Below are 22,153 nucleotides of genomic sequence, written 5' to 3' on the forward strand. Positions count from 1 at the left end.
TTCATAGGGAACAATTGGAAAAAGATTTGATTCGAGTATCGCTTACGAATTTTATGTGCATTCCGAAATCTAAATAAATTGAATGGAACGTGCGACTATATGAATTAAATTAATATAACACTAGCCGCTCGTCCCGGCTCCTCCCAGGTTTCCTCGGCGTAAAAACAAAATATAATATTATAGCCTATACAATTAATTACTTTTTAATGAAGTCGGTACAGGAGATCCCTTTAAACTCACCAATTTACAGACCGTAACCGTTTATAATATTAGCATAAAAAAATTATATTTCCTACAATGTTGTTTTGTGTACGGGAAAAGGCGTACAAAAACTAATGATATAACTGTCTTCGTTTCAGATCGCTTGATGATAGATTATTTAATTGTAGCAATATATAATAACATCTTTATTCCTACTACTACAAAGAAAAATATTGTTAAATGTACTGTATCCATTACACATGAGCACGTTTCGCTTGAACTTGGCCGGCTGTGTTTCAAACGTCAGGAAGTATTTTAATATTTACGGGGTCAATGAACTCATTCGCCATTCATATAAACACAATTCAACTCATTTATTTAATGTTTGCAATTTGTTTTATGAGCAAAACGGCGTTCTACGTTCTCGCTTTGTGTAGACTTTTTCTTTATTGCTCAAAGAATTACAGTGCCTTTGAGCAACTGTTGCACAATTTTAACTATCTGACTAAAGAGGATTCAATTTTTCGTCCGTATCGCAATTGCATCTATTCCTTTTTAAAACTAGTCTGAATGTACTTTTGATTTGCTGAATTAACTGTCATTCAGCGATTTCTGAACGGTGGATTTAATCTTTCATCCAATTCGCTCCAAAATACGTTTAAAAATCTATGTAGTGCAACTGTGATATGTTGAGATATTTATAAATGGAACGAACATAATTACAAATCATTGAGAGTGATTACCTAAAAAACGTATTATTAAAAAATCAGTATTTATTATACAATCATCCTCAATCAACATAGAAACTGTATTAGTCTAACAATAAACAAATTAAAAAATCTAAATTTACATCGATTTCCCATTGCGGGACTTTACAAGGATTCACTATATTAACATTAAACTTAACCTACACACAACTCTCTCGCGCGTTCGCAAGGAGGGGCGTCCGCGTTGTCACCACTTCTCTCCGCCGTGACAGTGTCCCGCTAGTCACGCTACGTCGATCCTCACCTAGCGTGCCGATGCTCTATAACAATGGTTCAAAATATATGAGGGTTCAGCATGACGTGTTTTAAATATAAGGTAATAAGTGTCTGGAGCAATTTGGCCTTGTATTGATGTACAGTTTTTCGACACTTCGATAATAATCTACTTATATAATATCACTCAAATTGAATACATAGTTTAGAATAACTACCGCCATTTAAACAAATTAACTGTAAAATCGATAAAATATATGCGCTTCAGATTTAAGTTTTTTTTTTAATACACAGTCATAATTTACACAAGTGTCTGATTATAATTTTGACGAAACTATTAAATTAGATATAAATTGAACGAATACATTAAACCATTAGCTGTTTATTTGTTATATCTATTCTTATACAACTATTTTTACTACAAATTGTCCAAATCAAAAACAGCAAAGTCAAATGATTTGTTACAAAGGAAGTTTTGCGCATTACGCAATAAAGTTAACTCGTAGACAACTGCTTAGAGACGTGGTTGTTATAATATTAATCTAATAATGTCAAGGAATAGCTGTAACGATCATGGAGGGCGTGTTAGATCTTATATCTGGCAAAATGTATTTCTCTGTGATTTAACAAGCGAGAGATTTCTTATAGTTGCTATATTAAACTGGATGAATAGACAATTTTAATGAATAGAAAATTGTTTTATGTTCAAACTGTATTTGGGACCAATTTTTGACTCAATAGGGCTCAGAAACCAATTATTGTATAGGTTAGTATGTTGATTGACATAACATCCTTGTATATTTCTATAGTCCTTAGATCCTCACGCAGTGAATAGTTTATTTTGCTATTTCTTTATAATTTGTCTTATAACTTATACCTGGGCATCAGAAGCTGGAGTATTCGGCGTGTGAGGCGTATTCGACCTTGTATCGTGTAAACTATGCACGCTTCGGGATGATCCCACTGGTGGGGATACCACCGCCGCGTAGGGCGGCGGCTCGGGCGGCCGTTCCAAGTCCCTCGCGCAATTATAATCTGTATATAATTATATTATAATTACTGATAGGTAAATGTAGTAATAAGATATCCAGATAAAGGAATGAAGGAATGCAAGGAATGTATCGAATGATAAGGTGGGTAAATTAAATAGTTAATTAACCATATGATTTATTTTATACTAATCTTTCATAATGTTGCATTGAGAATACGTGATGTTAGTTGTATATAATAAACCTATCGGTATGCAAAATCAAACATAGCCTTCGAATCTGAATCTTGAATCTTCTATCTATTAAATAAAACCGCATCAAAATACGTTGAGCAGTTTTAAAGATTTGTATGATGTGTTTGTATTTGATGTGTATACGACAGCGTCTTATTTTAAAAAGAGTTTATCGAGGCATTCCTGAGATTTAAACAGCATACAACTATACTTAAAAGCATAATTAGAGAAAACAAAAATAAGCATTATAATTAATTGCTGCAACATTGCCTTTATCACGGTATTTACTAGTGGCAACTTCAGATAATACGAATTACTTGTACAACAATTCTAACTCAAAGCTACGAACATATATTTGCATACTTCAGGTTCGATTACTCTTCATATCAAAGCAACACACAGCCATTACAGTTGCTCACAATTGTCAATAAAAGTATCACAGTTCAAAGCGTACAATGGAGAAACAAATACCTTACCTTTACCAAGCGGCACTACGTCTGGATTTTTGTCGTCAGTCTGTATGGGTGAATGGTTAGCACTTTGCATTGAGCCTTTATACGCCTTCACTGTTTGCACTGGCGCTGGAAAAGGATTTCTATTGAATAAATGTATTCATGTTTTCATAACTGCGTCGCATTGTGTGGTTGAAGAAACCCTCCTAGCGCGTATGATGTTTTTTTTTCGGACGACGCTGAGGGCTTGTGAGATTCTAGAACGTTCGTTTATGGTGGAATTTGAATATCGACCATATAATGAAGCTTCTATCAAATAAATAAAATAATAATAAAATTTCAACTATAAATAAATCTGAGAAATTTTTGGAAATAATAGATATTTACATCTGGTTTGCAAAATACTTTTAACATTAAGTTCGTATCTTTAAAGTTTTATTAAAAAAATGTATTTCACGAGTATATGACGCTACTTTAATGTTTGTTTCCTATAGTGGAACTTCCCACCTTTGGGTTGAAGTTCCAGGTGCAATGCGTCACCTCCGCTCTTTCTAACAAATAAGAATTTTTACTTACTATAAAGTAAATACGATTTAACGGACCCGTGAGGGGCACAGATGGCATAATATTGATCATGTTGTAGCAAGACCAACCATTTGAAAGAATTAAATACCCAGTATATATAATTGTCACCTACGTTCGATGTTAATAATAATTAATCTTATATGCTTATCTAGCAATCCATTTTCTAACAAAAGCTTGTTCATAATCAATCGAAGCACTGTTTTTAGAGATTAGAGATCGTTCCAAAAGTAAAATCAAACATTGATGCTTATCCTAGAACGGACATACATTATTAATTTCGGGTGTTCCACGTTAACATGAATGGATCTGTCAATCAATCTATTCATAGGACTTTGGTTTACGCAATGGTTAGCAAACGGTATAGACGGTTTGGTACGAATAGCAATTTGCAATTGGTTAGATACATCAATATCATTATGTTTTTAATATGAAATACTATTTTTTGGGAGGCTAAAGAGTGATATAGGCATTTTACTGTAATGAAATATATCATTCTATATCATTTTCCAACAGTCTTGACAGTTTTCGTCGCTTAGTTCTTGCTGTTCTGCGTAGCACCTACACCGCATTATCTTTCTAATAATTTAGTTGCTGTAAGTTTTGTTGTAATCTTTTTTTACGGTTTAGAGTTTTAGAATTTTTTGTTTAGTTAATCTTGCGCACTAGATAGTAATTTGTGTATCCATAGAATAGATTTATACATAGAACAATAGTCGTTGTACATTAATTCTGCTGCCGTTATATTAGAGTATAAGTTGTTTGGAAACCAATAATAAAAAAAATAATAATAATTCCCCAAAATGACCATTTTTAAAACATGTGTGACAGCTTATTTTTAATTCTCGTTGACCACGCGAAGCGGGTAATAGTTAGCCAGTTTATAAATAAATATATCTAATTCATTGCACAACTTGAAAAACACGAGATCAACCTAAATGCAATTCAATTTAACTTCATAACAAAATGTTATTCATTGGCCACACTAATAATTGAATAAGATTGCAGTCTCCCCGTGACCACGCTCGCTGTAACGTGTTCGAAACGTCGGGTTAATAATATAATGAATAAATCGGGTTTAAAATCCGTGTAGATGTCTTCAATTTCTAAAAGATTGTTTAAGTTGTTTGTAGAAAAAAATCTAAAACCGTTTTCATCCATAATTCCCAGCTATCATACATTTTCAAATAATTATGTTGAATAACATTACAGCGAAACATTATCGGAGTAATGAAGATCAGTACGACATCAGAGGAAATTCCCCAAGGGCTTTGAATTATATTGAAATAGACTATTCGACTCCAAAGTAATATTGCTAAGAATTTATATTAATATTCCGTTTAAATTTCGAATCATTTCTGTTCCTTGATTTCGTCTAATGATTGGGAATTTGATTTTTCCTTATAAAGACATTAATTTATAAAATACTAGCTTCCCGCTCGCGGCTTCGCCCGCCTCCGTATAGTTCTTACCTTTTAAACCTTCCCTGGACTATTCAGAATGCACCAATACCATGATTATTAAAATCAGACCAGCCATTCTCGAGTTTTAGCGAGACTAACGAACAGCAATTGATTTTTATAAATAAGATGTTAAAATTAGGTACCCAATGTAGCAAATGGTTAAAGTTTATTCCCGTATGATCATGTGTTTATTTTTTAAGAATTTATGAAAGGTTGTGACATTACAATTTCTGCTATTAATTTAAAGCTGTAAAGTTTATTTGTTTGAGCCCGCTAAGTGCAAGAACCGCTGAACCGAATATAGAAATATACTTCACTTTTGGATGTAATAAGTGTGATTCCTGAGTACTAATAAGCGTAGTCGCAGTAATAATAGTAATAGTAATTCGGTAATATAAATTATAATTTAAGCCAACGATTTTTTGCTATAAGTCTTATTTGTCCTTTTAATAACAATATAAATTGCTTTCCTTATGTTTCTAATACTAATAAAATATATTAGTGGTTTTCTAAGACGTTTCTTATATATAAAATACTCATGTCAGATCCATTTAGCAACTTCTCGGAAACGACTTGACCGATTTTTATGTAGTTTTAAAAACAACTGACAGAAAAAAACGGTTGCGGGCGGCTATTGACCCACTTACATACCTAGAAATACTTTATTATAAAGAAAATGAGGACATACCTATGAACTCTTTAATAATACAATAACAACCTACGCTATCGCAATATATTTATCGATCATCAAATTAGATGTTAAATGAACACGTCCAAACACAACAAAATGAGGTTAAAATTTACACAAACGCCCAAAAAATGTATTTCATTAATTATACAATAGATATAGACAGAAAATAAGAACAGAACTACCGAATTACTAGAATTTATAGAATTTTTATGTAAAATTCACATGTCTAGCAGTGATAAAGTTACCTATATCACAGACAACCGATATTTTATACAAGTATTGAGCTTTGATGTCTCATCAATACCTCAGTATTGCGATATATCACGCTATTCTACACTTAGGATCCAAAATTTACCTGGTACTAACTCGGCTTAGCTTCAATCCAGAAATTATTACCTTCGCACCGTCAAGGTAGACAATTTATCGCTACGGAAAATGTATAAATTTTTATCAAGCATGCACTTTCGAAATTTCTAGAATGTATCAAATTGCGTTTCTGGCATATGTCTTTTATGCTTATTTTATTCATTCACACTGTATTATAGTTGCTATATTACGTGTACAGCTTTACAAGTATGGAATTTTGTCTCCAATAGTTACGTAAAATAGTGTCAATAAATTTGTCTATAAAGCGATAGCAAATGATTTAATAAAACCTTTAAAAATTAATTCGCGCATGCATAGAATTTAGACTATCCAACGAAATAAAACAGAGAGCAGTCAGCTGGATAGAAACAGTATTTTCCATTTTGTTGAATATGCCCGCAGAATGTGCCTTTCTCAATGATAGAATTTATAACTCGAAATTTAATACTGAACTGTATAAATTTAAACACGATATTCCTTTTTGCGGTATTGGAAACTTAATAAAAATGTCTCTTGTGAGTGACGAAACATGCAATTTCTTAAGTTAAGGACATAAATCACATTGAAATGCAGAGAAATGTGTTGCGTTTCGGAATTCTAGACACGGGGAATCTTTCTATTCTGCTAACTCTGGTCGAGATATTTCGATATCCCCTTGTGCTGACATTTGAGTTTCGGATTATTTATAGTGGCTTATATTTAGATAGTACATTGTTATTTTGAGTGCTGTTAAATGCGAATATAGATCTTAAATAATCTCCATCGCATTATGAATATTTGCACACTACCACATTTTCTGTAATGTTCGATAAGCTTTAAGACTCATCATATAATTTAATCCACATTTCTAGACTTTTAGCTACTGCAATGATTTATTTTCTTGATGACTATTGCAATACTTTCTGCAATTGAAGTATTGTATAAATTAATATCAATGCATTCAAACAATTTAATAAGATATTGAAATACATTTGAATAGCATCATACTAATTAAAAAAACGATATGACGAGAATATCTGATATTAATAAAACGGAGAAATATGAGTACAAGAAATCAGACTTCTTTCTCAGATTAGTTTTAACTTCCAAGAAATACTATTTAAGATGTAAAAATATAAGATTCAACGTAATGCTATCAAGTACCTATAATAAATCGATCTAATAACGTAAGCATTTTTTGCGCTGCAGTAGAACAGATTTGAGTGAAATTTGGAACATAGATAGCTTAGAATTATTATATAAGGTACTTTCATACTAGCTGAATCTGACATATATATAATTTTTCATTTGTGTATCTCCCAATATATATTCATCGGGAATGAATAAATCTTCAATCTTCTGTCACCATCGAAAATTAGTCCAAAAATAACAAAAAATCTATTGTTATGCAAGCGAGTAAAGCCGCGCGTACATACGTGTATTAGTCATATTTTCAGGTTACACTGAAATATGATATAATAATCTACTTTATTACGTCACTGAAAGTTTTACCGAGTGCAATTAACTAATTAAGCATACGACCCATTTATGTGAAAATTGTCGCTAAAGGTGATAATCGTGTCATAAAATTTAAACTTCAGCCATTAGCGAGTTAGTACGATTGTAAAACACGCGAATACAAAAATGGTCATTAACGCTGCATATTTTTAAAATGGTTTTATTGCCTTTACTATAGCAAAATATGAATGTGTGTTTTTTATCAATTCTCATAATAGATTATGTAATGGAAAATCTTAACTGATTATTTGAAAATTTATTCGTAGCCGATTGAGCATAAAAAATGTTTATTCACAAGTTGATAAACATGAAAATATATGTATATGTTAGCTTGTTTTACAGAGTTCATCCTCAAAAACATAGGTACTTTTTAACTTTATTTGATCTCATACAAACTATATTTAATATTATTAATTGCCATAGTGTGACTATCATGATAATAATAATAAATCATTAGACCTGGGGGTCTTTATAGGAGGTTGTTAACTACATCAAATAAAAGAATACATAGATCAAAATTAATTCAGCATTATTAACAGCATAATAAATAAATGAGGCAGATACTGTTATTTAAAAATGTTAACGGATAGTTGATTAGATACATACCTTCATATTGTAACGGCCTATGCCTTTTTCTCGCAAGCAATGCAATAGCAGTGAGTATGGCCAGAGTCACGACGATCCCAGCTATGATGCCTAACGCCCAGCTGGTATCCATTCCCGATGTACTCTTAGCCTCTGAAACATTTTTCTATTTAGTATTGATATAAAATCAACCGTATGGATATGATCGTAAAATCTATATTTGAAACGCGTAAAGGTGAAATTGAAATGTACAACGTATGCTTTTTTATTGCTCATGTTGTAACAAGCAAAAGGTAAGGTATATGCTACTCCATAGCTTTGTCATGGAGCAGTCGCGTAGTGGGTACAACGCAATTCAAAGTCAGAGCCCGGTATCAGATTACTTTGTTTATTTTATTCTTTATTGCTCTTATGCGCGATAAGTACACGTTCAATCTAACACAGCCTTCAAATATAATTTATAGTAATGATTATCTGAATACTAAACCATAAAACAATACATTATGCGGTAGAAATTCGAACTGGCTCCATCTATTTTGCCGTAATATTCAGTTTATTAGACAGTCTTATTTATTTGTTTATTTATTCTTAATTGCACTTATTTAATAGTCGAGTAAAAGAAAAGATACAAATAGGTAAAATCTTACTCTTGTTAAGAGCTGAACTATATTTGCTAAACTTAACAAAAAGGCATACGGAGTATGAAACTAAAAGGTTGTTTCTACAACCGAGCTCCATTGAATTCGCTAGAAATTCATCGTCGGATTAAAATACAGCTTAGTTTAAAAATTAATTCTAGAACTATTTCTAAGCATCTTCAGCGGTTTTTGCATTCTGTTGCATAATGTATTATAATGCACAATAACAATGTTCCGCGATAAAATATGTAGCTTTATAATTTTTAATCTACCGTTTTTAATTTATCTTCATAACAGCGTGGTCTGTATTGTATTATGCAACTTTGCTTATGGAGCAAATAAAATGTATGGCTGTAGGTCCAATCTATTTGTTCACTACGTTTTACATGATGATATATTCTCTGATGTTGACCTATATTAAAACATGTGCCGTTAAAATTACTTCTCTATATTTACTAACGTAATAAAAATATTTTGTTAAATTTATATGAAACTCGCGGTCCGCTCTGGCTTTGCCCGTAGATAATTTATAGTCTAAATGTCCCATTGGGATCATGCACGAAAGAAAGATAGTGTGAAAGAATTTTTGAAATCAGTTCAGTAAATCCAGATAATATCCCTACAATGTCACAAACTCACAAATATACAACCTTTACCTCGTTCTATAATGAATGTAGATTAAATGAGAAAGGTATTTCAAAAACAATTAGTTCATACAATTTAATTTCGCGCAAAGTGAATTCAGCGTAACTAATTTCAAACATTGCACGTGAAAAGTTGGCAGCTAATAACTATACCTGTATGCAGAGCGAGTCTCGACAATGTATGAACCCTCATAGTAGTTACTTCCGACCGCCCCCGCGCGTTGTTTGCGTAGAAGGCCAACTTCAGCGCTTTCCCGGAACCAAGCCCTTGCAGCTTCCACACAGGCGTTATAGTTGAGACGTTAGCTATGAGCTCGCCAGCTTCCCACACTTCTACGAAATACGTGGTTTGGAGGCCGCCGTCGTAACCTTGAAAGAAAGTGTGTTATTAATAGGAGAGAATTGTTAATGTATCGTTAGTGCATTAGTACATGGCATCGATAGTATAATAAAAAAGCAAAATAAAATAAATGGTATAGATCTTAAAGATAGACATATTGTAATATGTCTATCTTTAAGATCATGTATGATATGTATGTAGCTACAAAGAGATTACGTAACGTTAATTTAGAATTGGTAACATTTTATTTCACTTAAACTATAGACATTGAGGTATTCATATAAACTATGCTTAAATAAATCAAATATTTATAATCATTTGTATTGATTTTTTGAGAATGCAACAATAAACATACCATACAATTAGATTGATGAAATCATGATATCTAAAATAACATAAAAATACAAAGCGTGATTATCATATAACTTTTTTTTTGTAAATTCGTAGTGTACAAACAGCTGAAACATTCATACATCAGTCTCATAAAGAGTGTAAAACGAATAGAACATAGGTACAATTTTATAGCATGTAAGACACAAGCAGTCGTATAAAAATCTCGCTCCATATAATATTTACTTCTTATTCTCGGAAGGTGCACTTTGCATTCATTGCATATAACATTTAGCATGTGTTATATATTTAATGGAACAGGATACCTTTCTTATGATATTATATTATATACATGCTATATGTAAATGTGGAATGAATAAAATTTTAACGGCGGCATAGTCTTTTATGAAGTCAACTTTAAAAAAAGAACCAGAAATAGTTTTATATTTTTAATTATTTGTTGTCATAACTATAAGAAATAGACCATAGTTCGAAATATGTAAAGTTCTTTTTCAACCCAGATTAATCTTCGTCATTTCCATATAAACGACGCACCCGTAGTCTACCAGCCTGCTCTCTTAATATGTACTCTACTGTATTATACATCTTATATACATATAAAACCTTCCTCCTGAATCGCTAATCTATTAAAACGCATCAAAATTCGTTGCATAGTGAAAGATTTAAGCATATATAGGGACAGACAGCGGGAAGCGACTTTCTCTTACACTTTGATAGTGTTTTCTACAACGTAATCATATCTTCCTAATATCTCTGTAAACACACATATTATATACAGTGTAGGATAGGGTTAACATTTGTCTTAACGTCTAACAAGGTCAAGGCTTCTTTTTATATCGATAACACAGTTTGCTTAAATAGTAAAATACACTACAACATATAAATCATACACATAGCAGTAAACACTATACATTTTTTATATATCCTACTAGAACTAGGCTTCGCCCGGGTAGTCACTAAACCATCCTATTTTTTAAGTTGAATCAAACTGCACATAGTGTGTAGATTTGATTCAAAATCGATTGAGTACTTTAGAAGTCCATCGAAAAACAATGTGACTCGTAATTTATATATATTAAGTATGAACGTGGATCGATGAAGTAACTTACCAGCCGCACATCTCAATTCCGCAGAGTCGTCAGTGAGGTTCCTAGCTGAACAGTTAGTAGGCGGATCGGGTTTCACAGCCGGCAGCAGTGTATATCTGCATGGCTCGATCTGCTGGCCGGCCAGGTTCGTGGCACGACACGACAGCGAGCCATAGTCGGCTTCAGTGTTGGGTGTGTACGTGAGAATTGAACGGCCCACGTTTGTGACCGTGAATTTACTCTGAAAGAAATATGTTGCTGTAGCTTGTTTAAGGAAAATTATTTCATAATAATTTTGATCAATGAGGAAGGTGACTATGTAATGGAACATTATGAATGTTAATCACAAAAAAGGAAGGTTATAAATTCATATTGAATGAAGCACACAAAAAGAAAGACAAAAAAACTTTTCTTTGCACCTGAAACTTATATGAGACTTTCCAAAAATAGCGATAATATTTTTGTTCATTTAATGCTCATGAGTGGCTATGTTATTCATATTCTATGCTATTCATAGATTGATTTAATATTATAAGAGGTAATTGTGACACTAGATGACATTATTGTTAAATTACACTAATATGATATACAGACTTACAGGATCTATCTCCTTGGTGCCCATGGTGTTATTAAGGATCCATTGGAAGTTTTTTGGTGGCGGAAACGCGTCAACCTCGCACGTCACCCTTGCTGCTTCGTTGATAGCAGCACCTACTATAGCTGCCATTGCATTCTTGCACACCGGTTTATCTGTAGAAATTAATATTGGTTCAATCACCTTGAGTAATTTAAATATTTTTATATCATAGGCCGCAACTGAGCTGGTGTTTTGTCTGATGGTGAGGAAAGTATTGACGACTGGAAAGAAGGAATGGATACCCTTCCCAGGGTGGGGAAAAGAAAACGGGCGTCCGGCATCCACACCGAATGAAACACAGTAGCGTGCGAGTATTCCACACCGATCTTCCTGGGGTGTGTGGAACTTCCCAATGGCCCAATTCGTGCCGTAGCGTGCTCGATACCTACATTAGTAATTTCCTCCTGATATAAACATATATATAAGAAAGTTTTTGTGTGAAATGTAAAAAGTAGTATGTCGCAAAAAGTAACAATTTTTGTATAACAAATAATTAATTAATCAAGAATATAATAAATAACAATTTACTTATCAATATCATACAATCCATTTATAACGACAACGAGTATAAAAAACAACTTTAACTTCAAAAATAACATTCTTAAAAATAATTACATTCCAGCCATTAACAAAACACATTTCCCTTTGACTGCGGTATTTTCATTGTGTATGGATTCAGAGCACTTGACATTTTTTCGCTCTTACATGATCACGTTCCCACTTCATAGAACGCCGGCGGCAATGCCGTGGAGATGTACAAAAATAACTTTGTAACATCACAGTTATAATATCGCTGCTATTTTTAGTAACAGTCACAGCCAGTTAACTCGGTTAAGTGCGCATAACGTCTGATTGTTTATCTTAAAGGTAATGTATGTCATGCGATTCAAATGCAAATATCAATAGCGAGTGTCAACAGGGATCGCAATATGCGTAGATATGTATGTATTTCATAGTGGAATTTAACGTATTATAGGTAATAATTATTTTTAACAATGACTTAGCTTTTGGTATTAGGTTTAGTTAGACTTTTATAAATCAGGTTGACGTTAGCACCACTTTAAAGTATCCCTACATGACTATAACACGTAAACACACAAATCTCAATGGTATGGACATACAAGACAAAAAACAAGAAATAAACCTTTTAAAGTTGGTATACACGTTACAGTTACTGCATATAGTTTTTGAATTTATTGACAGTGAAAGTCACTAGTATCAACTACAAGGAAAGCTCACTACACGGCGAGTACAGAAATAAAACAATGTAGTAGGTTCGTTGTTAAAGTTAAATTACCTACGGAAAAAGGTCTTGCCGAGTTTTTAGCTCTTCCCCATTGTTTGGAGTTGTAGGATCGGATTCAATGAGCCGTTGTATGTTTGTTAGGAGTTACTTTGGGAGTATTTATTGGACGCTCTGAATATTATTTCGTTGTAAATCGTGACGTCACTAGACATTTTCACGTATTTATCGTTGGGTATGGTGTCGTTGGTATGAAAAGTGTTTGAATTATAATTCAATGATTTTTATGGCGTAATGTGCTTTAGTAGATTTTGTGGATTAATCAAGTGAACTAGATTTTTTTCAGATATTTTATGAAGTTTCATTTCAAAGCTTGATATGATTAAAGCAATTATGCGGACCAACTAACAGTTTAATAAATATAATTCTTTTTTTGAAAATGTATTGTTACGAATTTGCTAATAGAATGTCAATCACAAAATACAGAATTGATTATTTTAATAGAAGAAAATCTTTCGTTGATTATTTCAACAGAAAATATATCAATTTGTACTATCCATATCAAAAGTATTATTTAATAGAATCCAGTCCACGTAATCCTTGCGTGATTTTCCGCAGTAACTCACGTTTCAAAATAAAATTACAACTGAAAATGTATTTTTGCTAGGCTTAATGACATTTAGAAATGGCATTGCTTTATAGGAATTTTTAGTTTGGTTGTGTGAGTATTTTATTCGTAATTTTTTCTCACTGTAACGATCCGATAAAAATCAATTAATTATTTAAGGTATATTGGTTGAGAAGAAACCAAATTCTCAAGAATGAGATAGCATTTTATGATTTTATTGTTTGATTTATATATTGTATGTTAACCCTTACAACTATAATGAAGGATTCATATTAATTAGAATAGTTCAGCACTACTTTATTTATTACAACGCATAAGATTGGAATAATGTTCAAATTTAAAAAGAAATTAATTTCTTACACGCTCGTCTGGTACGATCGAACCTCCAACTTTTTGATTCAAGTTTGAGATTCTAACCACTAAGCCTCTAAAGCTTATTTTATTGGGTAGTTTATGGTAATTTTTAAAATAATGGTATATGAGGCAGACTGGAGTCTCGTGTTTTGCCTTTCTAGAGAGTATAACATTTTTAAATTATACATAATAAATTCCATAATCACAAAGCTATAAAGATATTTCAAAGGATAATTGTGAACTGCAAATCTTTATTAAGAATGTTTTTTTTTTTGTTTTATAATCAAATTAACAACGACGATGTGTGAAGAATCATTCAATTCAATAAAACAAGGATGACAAATAAAATCGTATTGATGAAGCCGTACAAGGCGTGTTTGTAGTATGTTGGGTATCAACATAGTTACGTAAATCTGTTTATTTATGTTACTAAAGGTACGTCCCGGCTTTGTCCGTAGTACATATATCGCTTATGTCAGTGAAGATGCAGCTTAATAATGGTGAAAAAGTTCTTGCAATTAGTCTAGTAGTTTTTGTGTGAAAATGTTATGAATATGCATAAAATTGTATAAATTTTCTCTTTATAATATTATTATAGATTCGTTTAAACATATTTTAAGATTTTATTCATGTTGACTATTGACCAATTCGATATAAAAAGTAGATTTCAAGTAGGTATGAATGTGAAATATGATAATGTTTTTGATCATATTGTAAGGATGGAACGCGGCCTTGTTAAATTTTAATCTTCAATTTTCTTGCTTTGAATTTCACTATAATTTATAGATTTTTTTAAGTTATAAATCACATAAGAACTCATAAATACTTAAGGGGTTGCAAAAAAGGAACAATGGTTTTCGACCTTATATAATTTATAGAAGATATTAAACTACTATTATTCAAGTTCGTTTCATATTCTAGCTTATTACGATGCAAACGAAAATCATGTATTTGTAGATGTATAAATATTTAGTTGTTCGCACTAAAACACAAAACATATGATGAAAGCCAATTTCTCCGAAATAAATAAGTAATTGCTAGTACAATAAGCAAGATCTTTTTATTGTAGATATTATGCTAATGATTTATACTTTTTACGCCAATTTTTAAGTTTATTTTTAAACGATTATTACATTATAAACGATTATTAGTAAAAATGGAAAATTTGCTTTATTTCCTCACAAGATCAATACAAAATCATATTTAAAGAACAAGCAAACTCGTGGTTGGGTTTATGTTAATGTCGCGATTGTGGACGTCCAAGTTCCATCCAATTTGCATGTGACTGCATATACCATCGATTCATCGTGTCATCACACTCCAACGTCGCTGAATTGAATTTGAGAGCAAGTTCTGAGATCTCATTAAAGTTCCCATTATCCCTATTTAATTTAGTTTACACTGCTTTTCTATAGACTTTGTATATTTCCAAAATAAGTTTATATTTGGGAGTCGAGCACGCTTCGGCATGAATTGGGTCAGCTCGCACCGGGGAAATACAACACCCCCCTAGAAGCCCGTTGTGAAATAGTAGCATGCTACTGTGTTTCGTTTGGTGAACGGGGAGCTGGAATACCATGTCCTTTTCCTTACCCTTCCCAGTCCTTTCCTTTGTTCTTCTCGAGATGACGGTATTCAAATCATTTAAAACATTTCTAAATCAAACGTCGCATAGCTTTACGCTTTATTTAAAAATGACAAACGTGCTTTTTTTCTATTAGATGGAGCCTATAGTCTAGTTATATTGATTAAAAGTAAAAAAATGTAACGGATTTTTTTTTCTTTAAAAGTTGGTGACTCATATGTGATCCCATAAAAATTTTCATCTTGTTCTGACAATTTGTAGGCGAGTATGTGTTTGGTTAAAAATAATTATTATCAAGATGTAAAGCCATTACACCCATACTAAATAATACTAAATAATTTCACCAATCCCAAGTACTTACATATAACTTGTAGAGTGACTGGTTCAGATCGACCGTCTCCCTCGACGTTGGAGGCGATACAGACGTACTTCCCCGCCTGCTCCCTCGACACTCCTTGGAGCGCTAAATGGGCAGATCCAGCAATCACTCCCGCCCGTTGATTGTGCGTCATTACTTGGCCCTGGGGAAATAAATATTAAATTAAAAATAAACGAGGTATAACTCAGTGTCCATCTATATCTATGCGAATGGTTATCTATGGTTTTCTGTATATTTTCATCATTGATACGGATGATTTAGAGTGGTACGCTAGTTTCTATGTCTAAAAGGATTAGAGAGAAGTGTAAAAAAAACGATTTTTTAATAAGCATCGTTTTAGACTGAAGTACCAACGAATGACTATGATGAAACATGGTATATATTTAGAATGGTATAAATTGAAGTAATACCGACAGTTCACATAATTTTTTATTTTATTTGTAGTATTTTTCATGATCTTATCCATTTAAATTGCTAACATCCCTTACACACTTTCCAGAGGCAAAAATCGGAATGTTGTTAGAATTCGACGAGTCAACAGATCAAAATCACCAAGTCGAGCTCGTTAAACCAATAGAGAAAGTTCTATTCAAAAATCACGCTTTACAAGTTAGTTTCACTTTGAATTATTGACCGCAGTACCTTTAATCAAAGCCGCATAAACTACATAAGTCTTAACTTAATGCTAACTTTCAAGTTGTCTACAACTTGCAAGTTATATTTCACTTAAGTACGAATTGATAGACCAATCATAAGGGTTGTTTAGAGGGCAGACGTATTATAATAAATACTAGTTATAAGACGCGGCGTCACTCGCTGGTATCCGGCTGTAAAAGCTTATCCAGACTATATTCTATCTCTATGCCAAATTTCATACAGATACTATAAACTGTTTTGGCGTGAAAAAGTAACAGACATCCATAAATCCATCCACACTTACAAACTCTTCTATTTGTTTATAATATCAGTAGCATAGTTTGTATAGAACAGATTTAACAAACTTTAAGAATATCAGAATTAATAAAAAATATTTGATATTTTTTTCATTTTGTAATAATATTTCTCAAAAGGTTATTTGTAACATTATACAATAAATCATAATATATATATCAGCTGTTTACTGGACTACCACACGTTAAAACTGTAGGCTAGCAATATTATTACTAATATTGATGCTACAGTCTATGTAAGTATTCATTTATTATTCATTCACGATCACAGAACACCACTGATTTTGATGACACATTGAATGAAAAATGTAAAGACTCAGAAATACAAGCAACTTTCACTTTCAAGTAACCTAAAACGTTGCATCGCTAGAACGACCCTGTACCTGGTTTCACCAGTAACTAGTATATGGTTATAACACTTACATTATGCTCCCACACAACTTTATAAGCGGGCGGGTTCGCGTTGACCCCACAGTCAAAGTATACGTCATCACCCTCTTCAATGTCATTCGGGTTCAGCGTGGAGCCCAGTTGCAATGTCACTATCGGCATAACTATAATATAACAGACCAGTATTAGTTTGAAAATAGCACTACAAATTTAAGAAGAGAAGTTAAGGACTGCACAACCGTGTTAAGAAAATAGACCCATATTAGTTTGGACAACATTAAATTTAAACATGAAGCAAATGAAAAAGACGGTAAAAAAGACAACACACAAGGATATCGTTGACTTTTATGCGATGTCGAGAGGTTGTAGCTTGGAATTGTATAAACATATTATTTGTATATGCTGTGCTAGTTAGTTACAGTCGATGTTATTAAAATGTATTAATGTAAAATTTCATATGAGTACTTATAGTACAACCCTGCTAATGATTCGGGATTATAATTATAACAAAATTGTGCAAACATTTGTATCTTCGTCTAATATAGTCGTCTTTGGTTTATATGAAGACGTAAAACATATTGTGATTATCGCGTTTATTATATTTTACTGCTCAACAAGCCAAACAATATGGAATATATGTTATGTAGCTGCATAATAATGGTGCTAGAATTTGAATGATAAATTAAATTCAGTTCATTAATCTTCATCGAAATAATTACCGGTCGAGAGTTAATTATGTTTAAGTCTAAACAACACAATTATAAATTAAGAGGCACTGAAGGCCAAAGAAAAAATAAAGGTACTAAAATTTCATAATTTTCAAAGGTTCTAACGTTTCAAGGGAATTTACGATACAAATATAGTTTATGTCGATCTTAAAGCTACAAGACACGGGAGTCCCAGGGGTGAAGCGGAACTCAAGATATTTCCCGTATTATATTTAGGCGTCCTTTGTATTGGCACTTCAGAAGAGTGCTTTTTCATTAGCCAGTGACATTTTGTTAAGTATTTTTAGGGATGCTTAATTCTATTCTTTTCTTTTCAATAAAACATTATAAAAATAGTGACAGAAATTGATCCGATGATATTTTTTTCATAATACTGTACTTTATAATGCGTATCTTTTTTGCACAGTCAGCTTTTTTACTAAACATAATACTACATAATTGGGCCAGACTTTCTCAGTGTGCCTTTGAAAATAAGGGTCGATGGACAACTCAACATATGTAGAACCATCGGGAGCAGGACCTGGTACTTATTATTCTATCTTCTAAAAAATTGAAAGCTGTTTGCAATTGGCAAGAAAACAGTGTTTGTATACATAGTGAAATACGGTACTTTTGTTTCCACGAAAGACATAGCGACAGGAGATGTCAAGCCGCGCGTAGTGATATGAAAATAACAAAAATATAAAGGATACTGACATCGTAGCATTACTTGGTGACGTTCAGATTATAATAACTATACATTTCTGATAACAATACAAAAAAACAAATACACAGTTTTCATTAATTCAGCTTTCGTCTTCAATTTCAATTAACGTTATTTTGTTCGGAAACGATTTACAATAGAACATATAGATAATCTATTTTAATTGATGAAAGGGAGCATAAGACTAGATATAATTTTCATCACTTTTCAATCTTTGTATATCATATATATTGCACTGTCATTAATCAATAGCATAGAACTACTTGTACAAAAAATCTTGTAACAGAGTTGTTATCAAGAGACTTAGTACTCGCCTCCATTAATAGGATATACGAAAAACTAGCCTATTTTCATTCAATAATAATATAGCTTTTTATTCTTGAAAGTGTATTATCAAATTAACAAACTAACAAATACTAGTATAATAAAACTAGTGTGGTTATAGACTCCTTGTAAGTTATCCTTTATCATTTTATATAGTGAAAACGTAGATAGACAAATACTTACAATGCAAATCCAATTTTATACTAGTCTCAAGTGTGGCATGTTCCAATTTGGAGTGTGCAGCTCGACATTTGAGAGTTCGCCCGTCGTCCTCCATCCGCGGCGTCCAGCGAAGGAACGATATAGTTTCGTTGCGGTCCTCTGAATCCTGGAAAATAATTCGATTGTAGCTTTTTCTTATAAATTGGGAAATAGATACGTCATTACGTACATTTAATTTCTGGTTAGGATAGATTTTTGGGCATTTTAATTGAGCATTATAATTATGCTTATTATACTGTTTAAATGTTGAATTTACGACGTTGTAATGAGATTAGTGAAAACATTTAAATAGATTTGACGTTGAATAGAATGTTCTAAGAACATTAAGGTCACCTGGTATGAATGATACAGTTTGTATTTTATAATACGAAACGACGAAGCATTATACAAATTTTAAGAGGTATTCATGAAACTTATGTGGTTTGTGGTTTGTAATCCTCCAAATAAAGTGTATAATAACAAAATCCCAAAACTTTAGCTTATTAATCTTGGTAGACACACACATATACGTTAATCTTTAAAATGATAATAACAAATAATCGTCCCAGCTTCGCCTTACACACCTTTTGTGGATCAGTGACTGACATCTGCTTGTTATCAAGCCACCAGGTGATGGTAGCGGAGGGTCTGGCTCCAACTGCTCTACAAGCCAGTTCTGCCTCGTTCCCAACTGATAGAGGCTGCTCCCTCGACAGGATCTCCACTAGTAACGGCCGTACTGCACAAAGGATAGAAAATAGTTCTAAACCTGAGTGATAAGCTGAATCGAGAATAGATATACCCAATTGCGTATTAATAGTAATTAAATTGAGTTATGCTTTGGGATTAAGTCGTTGAGTTCAAAGATTTCAATAAGATTGATATTATGCTGTCAATCAATTCCCAATTTTGTCTTTATTACTCTAACTATTCCAAATTGTGTGACTACATATATAGTCACAAAATGTCTAACATGCGACAACACTATTAGTCATATTTTCGATGACGTTTCAGTATCGCGTTGTAGTTCTGTGCCTAACATAATTCTGAAAAATGCTGATGGAAACCTAACATTTATTTTCATAACGCTATTAACTAAATTACAGAAGAGCGTTAAAGTCTAATGGAACACAAAAAGTTATAACACAACTACGTAGAATATTAAAACAATGTCACGATTTGAACATTAAGCGAAAACAAAGGCATCGCCATCCATTAACATTAGTAAGTGAAGTGAAAAGCCCACGAAACCATAGAAAACTTGTATTGCAAGAAAATTACGGATCATATAATGATAATGAAACATAATATCCTGGATTTTCACCGGTGTTTTGGAACAATACGCGGCAACGTGTAGTAACGGATCTGTATGAAACGGAGCACAAAAGAAATCTGTAAGCTGTCGTCATAATATCAGAGATTATTTGAGAGTCGGCGTGCCGTTTGATCTAGGTTAATCGCGGGGATTTGTGGATTTCGTTTTGTAATAACCGGGAATGAGGCAGGTGAAAGTGGAAGAATGGCAATTTCGTGAAATTACTTCGCCGAGCGCTTGCGGATGGAGCGACGTATTTTTTTAAGTTTCGGATAATGTGGAGCGGTTCATTTGGCCAATTTTCAAGTAACTATCTATCTATCTATGAGCTAATAAAATACAATAAAATGTTTTTTCTAAACTACAAACATAATAATAATAACCAATTTTTATTTTATTTAGACTCAGACAAGAGCATAATAAACAATAAAAACATAGCATGACCATAGATGATGTAATTTAAGGTTATAATTATGTAAGTTTTTATGTGCATCTGTGAAATGGTTCAGGCTTAGCTCTTAAAGACACAGCCAATACAGAATTGGAATCATGAGATTCTACTCATAAAGGAAAGAATAGTAAATTGATGTTATTATAGTGTTAAATAAAAAACAAATAATAATAAAAAGAAGACAAAGGTCTGTTCAAGAGGCACGTTTCTACAGCGACGTCAGGTATAATTAGTACACAAGTCGGAACCCATAATTTGACAATCTCGACTTATCGATGTTATATCCGAGGTCCTCACCACTGAGCCACCACTGCTATGACGGCATCTCTATACAACTTAATTAAGACTGTTCTTGTCTACCTCAATTTGTTTATCTTCATGTAATTGGATGAAAACCGGATTAAGGTCTGGAGTTGATGTGGATGAAATATCTACAAGTAAGATAAGGTAAATAACTAATCTAATCTAGTTGAAAGAACAGTTTCACGCCGAGTATATGAGTACATGAGTACTCCGACCTCACTCGTAAACTTCATAAACCATTATACGAATTACTGTTTAAGTATTACCCTGTATAGTAGAATTATAAATATTATTAGAATTTCAATATAAAATCTCTATAATATCATAAACGCAAATGTTTATTGGGATGGATGTATTTATGTATGCTTGTTGGTCTTTCACGCGAAAACTGCTGAATGGATTTTGATGACACTTGTGAGTGATGTAGCTCATGTACCAGAATAACACATGGGCTATAGAAATTTTTGCTTTGCACGTTAAAAAAAAAGCTCAAGTAAGACTAGAATAGCAACAAAATAAAAGAAAATTGTAAATTGTAGTTTATTTAGATGTTATTCTAGGAAATGCAGTAAGTTTAAACATTTGTGAGAACGTCAAAAGTTGTGTATTAATTAGAACTAACTAAACTATAAAATATAATTGTTCCACACATACATATTCAAACTTTTGGTTTAACAAAGGAGTTTAATTAACAATAAGTATAATGCAAAAGTTGTAATAACTTCATTTAGAACTTTTTGAAAAACTTTTTACTACTTGGTCTTCCAGAATTTTGGCCATAATTGTAAGCAAGGACTCTTTATTTATTATAATATATGTTTGTGTGTGTGTAGTGTGTATAGAAGGTAGTGTGTGTAATTAT

The 22,153-nt window shown here is 32.4% G+C and overlaps 1 protein-coding gene across 2 annotated transcripts in view; it reads right to left on the reverse strand.

The window, feature by feature from the left end:
* Positions 1–328: 328 nt before the first annotated feature.
* The window catches only part of LOC119833426 (nephrin-like), a 151,138-nt gene continuing 129,313 nt past the window's right edge, over positions 329–22,153 (reverse strand). For both annotated transcript variants that reach the window (XM_038357422.1, XM_038357421.1), the window contains exons 7-17: positions 19,807–19,961; positions 19,205–19,349; positions 17,300–17,430; positions 15,909–16,068; positions 11,699–11,850; positions 11,122–11,341; positions 9,475–9,690; positions 8,061–8,192; positions 2,880–2,984; positions 2,059–2,216; positions 329–1,228 (exon numbers count right to left, since the gene is read on the reverse strand). In XM_038357422.1, coding sequence (XP_038213350.1) covers positions 1,109–1,228; positions 2,059–2,216; positions 2,880–2,984; positions 8,061–8,192; positions 9,475–9,690; positions 11,122–11,341; positions 11,699–11,850; positions 15,909–16,068; positions 17,300–17,430; positions 19,205–19,349; positions 19,807–19,961 — 1,694 coding nt within the window. In that variant the 3' untranslated portion in view covers positions 329–1,108. The remainder of the gene's footprint in view (positions 1,229–2,058; positions 2,217–2,879; positions 2,985–8,060; positions 8,193–9,474; positions 9,691–11,121; positions 11,342–11,698; positions 11,851–15,908; positions 16,069–17,299; positions 17,431–19,204; positions 19,350–19,806; positions 19,962–22,153) is intronic.

Source organism: Zerene cesonia, chromosome 17 (genome assembly GCF_012273895.1).
Source record: "Zerene cesonia ecotype Mississippi chromosome 17, Zerene_cesonia_1.1, whole genome shotgun sequence".
NCBI classification, from domain to species: domain Eukaryota; kingdom Metazoa; phylum Arthropoda; class Insecta; order Lepidoptera; family Pieridae; genus Zerene; species Zerene cesonia.